Here is a 15,281-nt window from a genome sequence, read left to right on the forward strand (position 1 = left end):
ACCCCTTTCCAGAAAATCCGAGCTCTGTTTGCCATCATTCGCAGCGACAGGGCACGGCAATTCGCGCGCTTGGCCAGTAACGAATAATATTTTTTTCTCGTAACAAATCAACCAACAATATCCGTCAAACAAACATGACAATTGTCTACGATCAGCCGTCAGGTGCATGGTTCGGTTCTTTTCGTCGTCAGACCAAACGAGCGGTACCCGTTCGGTTCAGTGTACTATGATTTATACTACCAGAAAACACAACGATCCTGATCGTTTGAACTGCTTCAGCAGAATGTTTTCTTTTCGCAACAAATCAACATAAACATCGCATAACAAATCAACGTAAACATCGCATAAATCAAATTTCGACGAAACGAACATGACTTGGAAATCACAGAGAATTAGTTTTTTTTAATAGCTTAACTTTTTGCAAATTCGCAGGAGTACGTAGTACGAGTATATGCCAGCCAACTACACGCAAAAGGATTCATTGGACAGAAAGGAAAAAAATGTGAAAAGATTCCCCACATGTGCTTATTATGACCCGACCCGGTAGTAGAAATTAGAAACGCCCCTCCCGATGACTTGCTCCGCCTCCCTCCTCAGTTGTTGCCACCACCCTTCCCTCCCTCCCTCTCCGCGTCGCTCCCCATCCCATCTTGGCCTGGACACCTGGGCTGCCCCCCCTCCGTTTCCGCGCCAGCGGACGCGCCGAGTCGCCGCCCGAGTCCGCCCGCCCTCCCGCCGCTGCCTACGTCGATCTGCGACCGAGCGACCGCGACTCCGCGAGGTGGGGTGAGTTCCCTCCCCGTGATCCAGTTTTCTTTCCCCGTCGTTTTTGAGCTCTCGCCACGCGTTTTGGGTGTTGTTATTCGCCGACACTGTTGCCTTTTCTCCGCGTGATTAATGGAGATCCTTCTGTTCTGTGCGCGCGTCTGCGTGTGTATCTGTATACAGATGGTGCTTGGACTTGCAAAGGTTTGATCTTGAGATGAATTTTAATCGTGCGTTGATCGCGTGGTTTGCAGATTCAGAGGTAGGACGAGGGGAGACGAGTTCTTGTCGCCTTGTCAGTTTCATTCTTTGGGCGCCGACTTCACATGCCAACAACCCCAAGGAGCAGAAGCCAGGCTAGGACCACTAGGCCTTGGATCTTGTCAGGTACATCAATTCCTTCCCTGCTTTACGCCCCTCTCTGTTGCCTCCTTTTTTTGCCTCTATAATAACTCCACTGATCTGTCTTTAAACAGCAAAGGAGTGATTTTCGACCACTAAATTTCAAACCAAAATGCCGTCCTTTCAAGTTTACTGTGCACCACAATTTTTTTTTTTTTGGGAAAAAAAAAACTGAACTAGCTGATCATGTAAATTTACTTTCTATTGTGTGCTGGACGTTCAAATTTATTTAGTACAAAACCAATAAACTCGTGAGACTGCGTACTTGAGTCCCCAAATGAGTGGTGCTAAGTAGAAATAACTGATCTTTCGGGCACCCAGACCACAATTGGGCCCAGCCATCATAGTTTATTTTGTGCAACTTTTAAATTTTTCCCTGTCTTTTTCACAGGGATGGACTTTGCTGATTCGCGACGGAAGCCTAATTTCACGGGGAAGATTGCCGTGGCTGCTGCCCTCACGGTCATGTGCATTATCGTGTTGAAACAGTCCCCTAGTTTCAGCGGTACCAGCATGGTACGTGCTGAATCTCTCCACAACTACCCCCATGTCACTGTCGCTTGCTGCTGTTGAGTTGGCACTACTTGTCATTATTCCTTCTTCCAGACGACTTAAGTACACTGCTTATTTTCCATGGAACATCAACGCGATGGGTTCATCTGGGAACTGCCATTATGGTGATCGGATGAGACATTTGTGCGATGAATGATGCCTTCTATTCTCATGGTTTAATGTTTGCTGTTGTAACTCTATCGTGCAAGGGTTATTTTACCTATACGTTTATGCTGTTGTGTTAGGGTCATTTTACTGATACATCTATGCTATTGTACCAGGGTTATTTTATACATATATGCATCATTTGTTCTTGATAGTCACAATTCTGTCACAGTTGTACAGTTCAGAAATTTTCTAGCAGCTGTTCAATTCATGTGTCTGCAGTTCTTTATTGGTAGTTTTTTTAAATCTTTCCAACTGGAGTCATTTTGTTGATGCACTCACATTTCCTGCAGTTCTCTCGCCATGAAACTGGGGTGACCCATGTGTTAGTAACAGGAGGAGCTGGGTATATTGGCTCACATGCTACTCTTCGTCTCCTTAGTGACAACTACCGAGTTACCATTGTGGTAATTATTATTCCTATCTCCCATTCTATTCCTCATTATTCCCATTTCCCATTCTATTCTTCTCTGACAGAGTTTGGTGGTAACAGCAACTTCCATTATTTGATGTTTATTACAGGATAACCTATCCAGAGGGAACATGGGAGCTGTCAGAGTTCTTCAACGGCTATTTCCAGAACCCGGAAGGCTTCAATTTATTTATGCTGATTTAGGCGATGCCAAAGCTGTATCCTTTGTCTGAAGTTTAGTAACTTAGTGCTCCCCCCTTCCCTTACATTTCTGTGTTGATGAGATTTGTTTTGCACTTAACCAATAATCAGGTGAACAAAATATTTTCAGAGAATGCATTTGCTGCTGTTATGCACTTTGCTGCTGTTGCTTATGTTGGTGAGAGCACAATGGAGCCACTCAGGTAAAGGCCTGTCCTAGGCATGTAATGTACTGGTTTTCTTTTACTGCTCAAATATTTCAAAGCTTGGACTTACATGATTCTGTTGAATTTTCTTTGATGTGTATTGTATGTAGCGAAGCACCCTATGTTCCTTAATTATTGGAACGGAATTGCTACATAAGCCATCTAATTGGTACTCTGTTAAATCAAAATTAAATTTATAATGGAAGTCCACACAAAATTTGTCATTCCTGGAAGCCTGTCTTCATCTTTAGCTCAAAATGCTTCTATAGTTTAAATGGATGCAGTGCAAGTTTGCAATTTTTTGCTCCAACTGTTTCCTATGCTGCCTCCTTGGTATTAGTTCACCTTGCAGCCAAAGGATGGCTAGTCCAGTTGGTTGACTGAGATATGCTAGTCACTCCGGCGGCACCCTCTAGGTCCTGAGTTCGACTCCCAGTGGGAGCGAATTTCAGGCTGGGGGTTAAAAAAATCCCCTTGCCGGTCCCGGGTGCCAAAGCACTGGTTTAAAGGAGACAGCCCATCTCACGGGTTACGTCTCCCAGTGTCGGGCCGGGGCCGGGGTTCGGGGGTTTTCTCGGCCTGTGTGAGAAGGCCTTCTTCTTACGTATAATGCCCGGGGGGCGGCTTGCCCCTCGCAGGTCGAGTTTTTTTTTTAGTTCACCTTGCAAAAGTTATATGCAGCAAATGTTGTTCTTCCTAACCAACTGTATATACTCTGTTAACACTGCTATAACAGGTACTACCACAACATAACATCAAACACATTGACAGTTCTTGAGGCTATGGCAGCACATAATGTAAATACTCTGATTTACTCGAGTACTTGTGCAACCTACGGTGAACCTGATACGATGCCTATTGTAGAAACAACTCCTCAGGTTAGCCTCTCAATCCACGAGTTTTTACCTTCCTTTTTATAGATGCTGTCATGATTCTAACTATTTTCTCAACCACTGCAGAATCCTATCAATCCGTATGGTAAGGCAAAGAAGATGGCAGAGGACATCATCTTAGATTTTACAAAATCAAAGAAGCAATCAAACATGGCTGTCATGATCTTAAGGTTTGTTTTCGGCAGCCTATATTAGATTGTAATCCATGGAATAGTTCTAACCCCTTTCCCGCTCTGCATAAATTAGATACTTCAACGTGATTGGATCAGATCCAGAGGGACGGCTAGGAGAAGCTCCAAGGCCAGAGCTACGTGAGCATGGACGGATATCCGGTGCTTGCTTTGATGCAGCTTTGGGAATCATTCCAGGGCTAAAGGTATTCTACATGCTCATTTCAGTGCCATCAATTCCCCTTTTACTTTTGTATAAGTAGCTGCATCCATTAATTTTACATGTATAACAATTGTATATATGTGATTCTTTGCTCTTTTCAGGTTCGTGGAACTGATTACCCCACTGCAGATGGAACTTGCATCAGGGACTACATCGATGTCACAGATCTTGTAGATGCCCATGTAAAAGCTCTTGGCAAAGCTCAGCCAGGCAAAGTTGGAATCTACAATGTCGGAACAGGCCAAGGTTGTTGAAAGATCAATAACCAATAACCAGATCAACAATTTCAGAGAAAGATACCCTTTTATTTAAGATCATATGCCTTCCTCTGTCTCTGAACGTGGTGTTTCTTTTATGTCTTATCAGGTAGATCAGTGAATGAGTTTGTGAAAGCTTGCATGAAGGCAACAGGAGCTTCCATCAAGGTTGAATATCTTGCCCGTAGACCCGGAGATTATGCCGAGGTATACAGTGATCCATCGAAAATCCACAGGGACCTCAACTGGACAGCCCAATACACTGATCTTGGCCAAAGCCTCGCCCAGGCGTGGAAATGGCAGAAAGCGCACCCGAACGGATACGGATCAGCCTGATTCAGAGTTGAAAGGTTGAGAAACTCATCACGCAGATCCAAGGGGTCCATGTGCAGTCATATAGCCTTCATATAGCCTGTTCGGGAGGCCGTAAACAATCGTGGATTATTTACTGCTGGCTGGTTTGGTGTGAGAGAAAAACACTGTTCCCGGCTGGAAATTTACGATCGTTTACGAGCAAGCAAGCAGCAACAGAAAAGTCTGATTCTTTTATTGCAGCGCTGGAAGAAGACAAAAGTATCACAGAGAGAATGCACTACCTGTTCCTTGATTAGTTTCATATATATAGGTCCTCTTTTCGTCGTTGACATTTTAATATAATTTGATGTGTGCTGAGGCACTATTAATAACACAAACGAAATTGTGTTGTGTAGACAGGGTAGATCAATCTCGTGTATCAACCTTGATGGTGGTAGAATGAAAGAATATAAATAAGCTGATGTATGTTTTTGTTTTCGGACTTGTTTCAAGTCTACACAAGGCTGCTTTTGCCAGGTTCAGCGAGCTGAGCTCGTGTTATGCGATACAGTGAGTCAGTGAGAATGACACAAGCATTTCTTTGAAAGGCGGTCTCACATGCAAATATTATACAGAGAACCTGTGATTACATTCAAGATCCTAAAGAAAAAAAGAATGCTAGCTTAATCAGAGGCCCAGACTCACCGTAGTTTCATCCAAAGGTTTGAGTCGACTTGGCCATTCCGTATGACAGGGACCCCATGGACGCAGAGAGAAACTAGACCAAGAATTTTCCTAATGCCCCTCTTTATTTACCAATCCGTTGGAACAGGCATGCATGTAAAAGTGCATGTGATCTTTCTTAACCTTTGCACCATCAGATCTTAGCACTACCTACACTAGTCAATGCCCTGGTGACACTGACAAGTCAGCCGATGATGCTTATTTGGGAAGCAAAGTGACCAATTAGGGAAAACAACACCACCACCAAGGCACCAAACTAGGAGTCCATGAACCCAAGAAACACACACATGGACACTTAAAACCACGAGGAAACAAAAGGACTCTCCTGTTCGGCCGGTATTAAAGCCGACTAATAAGCCGGCTGAAGCTGTTTTATTGTGAGAGAAAAATACTGTAGATTCTAGCTGATAAGCCGGCTGGTAAGTTCAATCGAACAGGCCTAAGTCGCTTGCGAATCGGCTGGATCATGGATGAACGAACTCACCGACAAGACAAGCATGCGTTCTTGTTTCTCTGAACGAACTCTGCAGCTGGCTGGGCCTGGGCCTGGGCCCTGGGCGTTGTGGTCGTCAGAAGAAATCGAACCAGGCTTCGAGAAACGGGAGCAGGAGGAGGGCCATCACGGGCAGCAGACTCTCGGGCCCACCCGCGTGCCACATCACGGCCCCCGCGGCGCCAGCAACGCGGCGCACCAGAACGGGAGGCCGCGCTCCACGGGCGCGTATCCCGTGCATGATCAGCAGCAGCCCGCCGGCCATGGCCCCGAAAGCCAGGATGACTTGCCACTCCATGCCCGGGGTGGAAGCAGGCTGGCCGCCGCCGTCGCCGAGGAGGAGGAAGAGGTACGACACCGCACTGAGCACGAGCGCGAACCCCGTGCCTACGAAGTCGGCGTCCGCGGCGCCACGGTGGCGCCCTTGTCCGTGGCGGCCTGGGTGCATATTGGCGGCGACGGACGGCGCGGCCGGATTTCTGGAGCTAGTAGGATTGCGTAGGTGATCGCGGCAAGCCGGCAACAGTAATGCGGAGAGCTGCAAGGAGGAATGGATATGCAGCCCAAGTTTGGGCCTTGGTGTGCGCGCTGATCGCTTTAAAATGAGAGGAGTGCTCGCCCGAGTGTGTGGTATGTAGCTCGTCTCCGCGGTTAGGAAGACGGGGTGTGTACCAAGGGAATTGGCACGGAAGTTGTACGCCATTTCGCCAGAAACGTCTCGGATGACGCTTGTTTGCTCTTACATACATTAATCCATCCATGGTGTAGTTTTCATAGGAGTCCGGTTGCTTCTTCGATCCTTCATATGTGAATACTTTTCACAGTTCCTGCTCCGTTTTTTTTTTTTTTTTTTTTGTAATTTCCTTTCTCTAGGATCATTCATCGTAGGAATGCCACATCCATGTATATTCACTGAATCTAATTGTTCGGCTCTTACATAAGGAAAAAGAAATGCAACTGAAGATGGAGACAGGCAAAGAATCATTATTTTTTGTGTAACAAAATCATAAAGGATGGTTTTTTTAATAGTTGAGGAGGATTTGATGATGTTTCCCTGAAACTCTGATGGTGGCCATGGGCCATGGCCATGCTTGGTGATACGACCGGCTGAATGCGGAGCACTAGCTCCCAAATGCCCACCTCGGTTTGAATTTCAAGGATCCTGACTTCCAAATCCCTGCTAGACAATAGAAATGGCTTTCAGAAAATGGTACTACCTCTGTTTTCAGATTTATATAATATAATGTCCTGTACTGTACAAGCCAACAAGCCGCCTGTTCGGCTGGGGCTGTCGGCCCCTCACACGGGCACTGTTCACATGAACAGTGTTTTTTAGTCTGAACAGTATTTTCTCTCACACAAATCAGCCAGCGGTACTTCTTCACGAACCAGCAACGATACAAACCAACCAACCAAACAGGCTGAAGTTTATTTTCATATTTTAAATGGAGGGAGTAGGTCCCACTTTGAGCGAGGAGGCATATGAATCCCGCAAAGCTGCAGAAGCTGGACAAATGGCATGAAACCAACACATGGAACGTCATTGACTCGTGGTATCATTTGTTTATTACCCATGAATAATTCACTTCTCATTGGCTTTTAGCAGGTTTCAGTTAGTTTTTTAATTAATCAGATGCTGGTAGTTTGTTATACCGCTAAATGCAGACAGGAGTACAGGACAGGACTAGTGGAAGCATCACCCTTTTTTTTCTTTCTTTTTTTTTGAGAAAGAAGCATCACTTGTTGTTTTTTATTTAATTCTGAAAATCATATAAGAACCGTGTCAATTCCAGGCTGGTTCGGGTGGATCATGGGCCCTGGCTTCTCCCTTAACTTCACAAGGGCTGTTTAGAATCCAAAAATTTTTGCGCAGTAACTGTCACATCGAATCTTGCGGCACATGCATGGAGTACTAAATGTAGACGAAAAAAAAAACTAATTACACAGTTGGTCGAGAAATCGCGAGACGAAACTTTTGAACCTAATTAATCCATAATTAGACACTAATTACCAAATACAAACAAAATGCTACAGTGGTCCAAAATCCAAAAAATTTTGATCTAAACGGGGCCTGAGACTCACTGTTCAGATAAAGAGTCTGCAAACTCTGCTAATAATAACTGCTGCGGTCACTGGACACCAAGATCGTTAGATTCTGCACACTAGGGGCATGTTTGGAAGGCAGGAATTTTATAGGAATCATACAGAAATTTTACAGGAATCAGTTCAATTTCACAGAAAAAACGCAGGAATAGAGAAAAATTTCCACATTCCAAACAGGCCCTGGAACTTGTAAAAGAAAACCAACAGACAACACTATGGTTTGTCAGTATCTGAAGCGCCTCCATGTCTCGTTTTAAAACGGAGCAGGGAGATGGAGATGCCAGTGTTGCGCCTGTGAAAATTTGCTCATACTCTCTGTGCGGGATTAAAATCATATTGGAAAAAAAATTTGTAGCACTAAAAAAAATCATAAGGTTACCGAAAGAACTCCTTGAATACCATGGAATGAAGCAAGTTGCAAAAATTGTTTCTTCCGATGATATTTTCTAAAGGATAGAATATATTTTTAACCTCCAGTGTTAGTCCGATTTTCATTCGTGAACAATAAAATCGGATAACAGACGTCCTTTAACTGCTAAAACCGGGAAATTTTGTTCATATGGTTGGTTTCCAATGTGGTTTTCTATTTTCTAAAAATAATAAGGTTCTAGTTTGATCTCTAAAAATTCATAATTAATATATTTCAAATCAGAAAAATATAAAACTAGTATGATTCTTTTCTAAAAGTGTTAGCTATATATTAGTGCTCTGCTTAGAGTTATTTGGATCTTATTTTGTTTTAAATAAATAATGAGCACGAGTATAAGCAATAAGTCAGTTTCAAATAACTATATATACATCAAAAACATGTATAACACTTCTATAAAAAAATAATAGTGCTTTCATATTTCTTTTGATTTAAAATAAATTATTTATAAAATTTTTATATAGTAAATCAGATTTTTATTATTATTAGAAAAATAGAAAGTCACCTTTGAAACCAGCAAGAGGACCAAAATTTTCCAGTTTTTACAGTTGGAGGATGTCCATTACACGATTTCGTAGTTAAAAGGTTAAAAACTAGGCTACCATGCAAGTTGGAGATTGAAAATATACTTTATAAATATTGTCATCTATTAATGGTATAGAACCAATTTTTCCAATCACATTCGTATTGGTCCTAGTTTTCAAAATATTCGCTAGGCTACCTCTCAAAATATTTGCTTTTGTTTTTTGCTAAAAAATATATTGTACCACCCTCGAAGAATATAGTAACAACTATGCGTATCGTAATTTGTGTTTTTTCTTTAAACAGTGAATATCCTTTTTTAATAAAACAGTGACTCCTACACATATTCGCTTGGGAAAGTAAAGTTGCAGGAAAGCGGACCAGTTTCCCCAGTCCAGTGAGACGAAAGAGACAGGCAAACAGCCATGCTGAGCATTCTACATGTACTAGTAAAGTAGTACTAGCTGGGTTGTTTTAAGATTTACGTGGCCATTTCTGTTGAAACATACACATACAGTCATGCTAGATACTACTACTGGGCCTTGTTTAGATTGAAAAAAATTTCAAACCGATGAATAGTAGCACTTTCGTCTTATTTGGTAAATATTGTCCAATCGTGGACCAACTAAGCTCAAAAGATTCATCTCGTGATTTCCAACTAAACTGTGCAATTAGTTATTTTTTTTACCTACATTTAATGCTACATGCAAACGACTAAAAATTGATGTGATGGAGAGAGAGTGAAAAAACTTAGAATTTTGAGGGTATCTAAACAAGGCCCTGGTAAAACTGGTTTGTTTTCCTGAAATGCCGATGGCTTCGACGAGAGCCACGTGCCATAGCTTCCGTCACAAAATGGTCTTCCTGACGTATGACAGGTAAATTGATTGGCTGAAATAACACTATACTATATCCGTCCACAAAAGAATATAATTCTTGGATTTCAAGGAGTCAAACATCCTGAACTTTGACTGAATTTATATAAAAAAAAGTACAAAAATTTTCGATACAAAACAAGTGCTATTATTAGATTAGTTATAGAATATATTTTCATAATAATTTTTTTTGAAAACATAAATGTTAATACTTTTTACTATAAACTTAGTCTTGATCTCAATCGACCGGCACGGATACTGTAACTGCATACTTCGGACCGGCTGGCCCAAATGTGGTTGGCCTAAAAGGTAAATCAGCCAGTAGCTTCTGCGAAATAGACAGAGACTGCGGTCTACTCTCTGATGGCAGAGGAAGCTGTTTTTCCCCTTGGTTTCTGCGGCGCAATTGCCTGCTTCCGGCGAGCCAGGCCACCGAGACGAGACCGGACTGCCGAGCCAGATTGCCCAGACCTGCGGCTGGTGGCGGCGGTCCGGTCATGCGCAGTTAAGTCCGCATCGCTCGTGCGCCGTCGCTTTCCGGCCGATGTTTATCTCCTCCTGCCGTCCTACGTGTCGCCGCCGTGTCTCTGTCCGTCCTTGAAGTCGAAGCAACTTCGCAATTCGCACGTAGGTTCGCGACAGTCGGAGCGTTTGGACATGGTTACTCGCTTGTGTTTAATCGGCATCAGGTTGCAGTTAAATAACTAACCAAGGCCTAGTTCACTTTGCAAAAAAAGTGAACCCGATGAATAGTACTACTTTCATCTTATTTGGTAAATATTGTCCAATCGTAAACCAACTAGGCTCAAAAGATTCATTTCGTGATTTTCAACTAAACTATGTAATTAGTTATTTTTTTACCTACATTTAATACTTCATGCAAGCGGCTAAAAATTGATGTAACAAAGAGAGTAAAAAAACTTAAAATTTAAATGGCATCTAAACACGGCCCAGGTGCTGCTAACTTGGTTAGCCTTCCAAAAAGGGGATTTCGTACTCTCTTGTCCTTGTCCAGCTTGTGCCGAGTGCTGACAGGGCCTAGTCAAAGCCTGTATTCGTTTGTGTTTAGGCGTTGTTTAAATCTAGGGCGTAAAGTTTTGAGATGTCATATGGGGGTGTCGTATGGGATGTTTGGATACTAATAAAAAAACAAATTATAGAATCCATCAGTAATCTACGAGACGAATTTATTAAGCCTAATTAATCTATCTTTAGCACATGTGTTACCGGTGGCGGAGCCACACGGTATGCCGGGTATGCACCAGCATACCCTGCAAAACCGGTGGCAAGTAGTATATATATACTATATAATATAGTGTGTACGCTGTATTTATAAAAAAGAAAAATGAAAAAGCATACCTGGACACCATGGCTTGATGACGGGAGGCCCATGTAACGCGGCCCACTCGGCAAGTGAACCCATACGGTATGCACGCTCTGAGTCTCTAAGGGCCTGTTTGGTTCGCTATGACTAAACGGTTTAGTCACTTTAGTAACTTTTTAACCAAACGCTATAACTAAAAGCTACTAAAAAGACTTTAGTCCTCTCTAGTAACTCTGGAGTTACTAAAAGTGACTAAACCGTTTAGTAGCTACTAAAGTTTAGTAGCTCGAACCAAACACCCCCTAACTCTGTACACGATGTTTCAGTTTCCTAATTTGAGTACGGAGCCACGGAGGGACACACCGCCTGCGCCTGATGCCCTGACCGAGTGAGTCGAGTCGGTGCTGCCCTGCCGCCCTGGCCCCTGGTGCCTGCCGGCTGCCGCCCTCCGCCCTGCTTTGAATTAGAGGATCGCCGTCTATTTCTCACACGTCTCGTCTGCAATATTTACGGTAATTTAATCTTTGCTCTTTAGGTTTTTATAGAAAATTATTGTTTAACCTTTTGAATGATTGTCTAGTCACTTTCGTTGAGCGAGATTTTTTTTAAAGTTGATGAAAATGATATAGTCAAGACATTCATGTCCCTTTGTAAACGTCGACTAAACCGGTGAGAAAAATAGCATCGTAAGTCTCTCGTACTCTTTTATGCTTATATTTGAACTATTTATATTGTATTTAGTGGATGATCTGAATCTAATCCTTGAATTTATCGAATCATATTGTAAAATTTACAATTATTACCGAATTACTAAAATGGATTTACCAAATTGTATATGAAATTTTTTTAGCAGCATACCCTAAGCTAAAATCCTAGATCCGCCAGTGTTACTGTAGCACCACATTATCAAATCATGGATTAATTAGACTTAAAAGATTCGTCTCACAAATTAGTCGTAAACTGTGCAATTAGTTATTTTTTAGTCTATATTTAATACTTCATTTATGTGTCTAAATATTTAATAGGATAGAGAGTAAACTTTAGAGGGACTAACTAAAACCAGGCCTTAATCGGGGAGAAGGGGAATCATGTGGGTACTATTAGTGGTACCGTTAGTGACAGAGCTCAGATGGATCTTGTAGTAGTACCTGAAAGCTGTCAAATTCCGGAGCAGATCCTTCGCAGCGCAATTTCTGAGAAACCTACTGACAAGAATGTCTCCAACAGGTACTAACGTTTACGTGCCATATTTATCTCAATAAGAGAAATGAAGATCAAATCAAGCCTCCATGAGTCAAGGATGAACAAGGGGCATAGCCGCATAGGGCCTGCATCAGTGCATCTTCATACAAGATCCCACTCTTTTGACATGTATGATCATAGGGCCAGATATAACTCTGGCTCCGTTCGTTTTGCTGAAAAAATAAGACAAAATATTCTTTTGGCTGATTTATTATGAGAGAAAAATACTGTTCTGGCTGAAAAAACAAACTGAAAAAGATGGATTATAAGAGAAGCGAACAGGACATCAGTGGATAACCGCAGTAATAAATATATATAGATTAGAAGAACAACATTCGAAGCACTACTACTGACTTCAGAGTCCCTTTGCCATTAGCTTGGGAGCCTGGGATTATCAAGTACAGAAAGCAAGGGGTATCTTGACCAACAAAAACACACAGCCAACTAGTAATACTTGCAGCTCCTAATCTTGTTTAACATTTGAACCACGGCAGTGGCAAGTTGCAACATGAACCTTTGTTGCTACCTGCGCTATCATCACGGCTGAGTACATAGAGCCAGCCAACACTACTAAAAGCAAGCATGGCTATAGTAGTGTCCACATCTCTTTCTGCAATTTCATGCCTACACATCAAGAAGAAAAATGATGAAACGAGTGAACATCCCAAGTTCAGTTCGCAAACCAACTCAATGGCCAAAGTTGAAAAATAAACTTTGCCTCGGTATAATACACCAGATTTTTCTTTTGCCTATAAAAAGCAACATTCAGCACTCTGGTGCTGATGTTCCAAAATTTTATTGTCATGCACCCGTAACTTTGTTTTCTGCACATGGTCTGCATAATTTTCAATTTAATTGAGCAAGTACCAAAGTTAATTTTCCAGTATTGATGTACAGATTTCACTTTTAACCTGAACTAAATTCTAATGGCAATGGCAGCAAGAGGGGCTAGCCCTTCCTGTTCTCCCTAAAAAAAGAACAATAACAAAGAATTTGTTGTAAGCAAGTTCTGGTAGGGTACAGATGAAACTTAACAGCAGCAACCTAAATTATAACACAACAGAAGATATAGGAGAGCAACTTTGATGAGAAAGAATACGCTCAAGTGCATTTAAACAGAAAAAAGCAGATGGCTATATTCATACATAAAATGCATGCACAATTCAACCAAATGGACGACCCATCACCCATGCATCGAAAAAAAAATCAATAGTTTGATTATTCCTTACGATGTTATTTCTGGTTTGCGAGCTGCATCTTGAGCCTGCTTAGCAGCCATTTCAGCTTTCAGGGTAAAATTGTGGTTGTTAGATGCACTGGACGAAAATGTTTGCTTCGCTCCTCTAGCAAAATTAAGAAAAGCTGCCTCCATGCAATTCAATATAGTTGACGGCATTTCAGTTGTTGTCCAGCTTGTTTTAGCTTCAGCAAGGGAGCATGACAATATGTCGAAGTACTTTCTAGCCTGCATTAATTAGGCAGGAGAGAAGTCAGAAAACACACTTGCAATATATACTATATAAGAGTGCTGATATAATCTTGTCACACTAACATCCTAAAACCTCAAAGATACATATATTGATAGCACCGCAACAAAGGAAAGAAATTTGTCAAGTGCGAGACACGGCCGATATAGCAGAGATTAAAACATACATTTCTGTCACATTGTTACACCAAGTACAAACTAGAGACTAACATCTCAAGGCAAAGCTTATGTTTTATGGTAGTCATGAATCATATGGTTCTTGTGAACTGACATGCCTGTATGAACAGCAGCTCGACAGGAAAGATTGCTGAGGATTTTAACACTGCCTCTAGGGAGGCGATAAGAAAATGGTAAGTATCCATGATATCTCGTAAAAAAAAATAAAGCCAAAGTTCACCAACTTACAAGGAAAACAAGAATTTAGGAAATATACATACAAGGTAAAATAAATTGTAATGTGCTATGTTCAGTGCCCGTCCTAGGTTTTTGAGGACCCTAAGGCGAACTCTTCGTGATCATGTATAAAATTTTATAATATACCCATTTATATAGGCGCTAATTTCAAGCAAACGAAAACGAATCCAACAAATAATGTAGACTAAAATAACAAGATATTTGTGTTTCTAAAACTAATATGATTATCTTAAAAGAATAATAAAATTCCATCATATAAATTGCTTCTCATGAAAAGATACATCTTCGGTAATAAAAAAATTTTAACACCTAAATTAGAAGAAACCAGACTATCTGTTTCTTCTCTCAGCCCCCAACAAATGTTTCTTAGATAACATTAAAATTTTAACACCTAAATTAGGAGAATACATACACTATTACACAAAATCTTTTACATAACGTTTACCAAATGGGCTCCCAGACGGTTGGCCTGGTTGCCCGCCTCGGTTATTCGAGGCAGGACAACATGGCCAACAACCGCCTCGGTTAATCCTTAACTGAGGCGGGTACTATAACGAAACCGTCTCGGTTAATGCTTATTAACCGCGTCGGTTGTTCTAAAGCAACCGCCTCGGTTAATAGGCGATTAACCGAGGCGGTTTCCCTATAATGCCCGCCTCAGTTAAGTCTGGGCTATAAATACAGTTGCACCCACCCTTATTCCTCACGGCTCCTCCTCCATTTTTTAGGTTTTGACCTCAAAACCCTAAAAAGTGGCCATTTTCTAGGGGGAGAGGTTTTGCCCTTGAATTTGTTGAAGGGGGCACCGCAAGAGGTTGATTCTCGCTCTTAAACCCTCAATCTTCTCTCTTTTTCATGATTTGGGTGCTTTTTCTCAAGATCTAGATCTAGATCTATATGGAGGAGAGAGAAATCAGATCTAGAGCTACCTAGCTGTCTTTTTTCCTACCGCCCCACTTATATGCGCCATTTTCGCTATTTGTGTGTGCAAGGTGTTCGCGGTCATGGACAGGGAATGGATGTACAAGACATCGAGGCTGGAACCAGCTTAACTGGATCATGTGACAAAGTTTATTGCCGCTGCGAAATAAAATACCTGGGTTCTGATTGA

The 15,281-nt window shown here is 41.8% G+C and overlaps 1 protein-coding gene across 2 annotated transcripts; it reads left to right on the top strand.

Moving 5' to 3' along the window:
• The first annotated feature begins 565 nt into the window (after nt 1-565).
• On the top strand, nt 566-5,076 carry LOC136493684 (probable UDP-arabinose 4-epimerase 2). 2 transcript variants are annotated; one of them, XM_066489798.1, is made up of 11 exons: nt 566-786; nt 1,020-1,152; nt 1,559-1,683; nt 2,178-2,291; nt 2,407-2,514; nt 2,609-2,700; nt 3,440-3,581; nt 3,663-3,766; nt 3,843-3,972; nt 4,091-4,235; nt 4,356-5,076. In XM_066489798.1, the coding sequence occupies exons 2-11, from the start codon at nt 1,092-1,094 to the stop codon at nt 4,580-4,582; spliced, it is 1,248 nt and encodes a 415-aa protein (XP_066345895.1). In that variant the 5' UTR covers nt 566-786; nt 1,020-1,091; the 3' UTR covers nt 4,583-5,076. The 2 variants fall into 2 exon arrangements, with proteins under 2 accessions (XP_066345895.1, XP_066345896.1); XM_066489799.1 differs by having other exon boundaries at nt 566-781.
• Nucleotides 5,077-15,281: the final 10,205 nt, after the last annotated feature.

This window comes from Miscanthus floridulus, chromosome 11, assembly GCF_019320115.1.
Source record: "Miscanthus floridulus cultivar M001 chromosome 11, ASM1932011v1, whole genome shotgun sequence".
Classification (NCBI taxonomy): Eukaryota; Viridiplantae; Streptophyta; class Magnoliopsida; order Poales; family Poaceae; genus Miscanthus; species Miscanthus floridulus.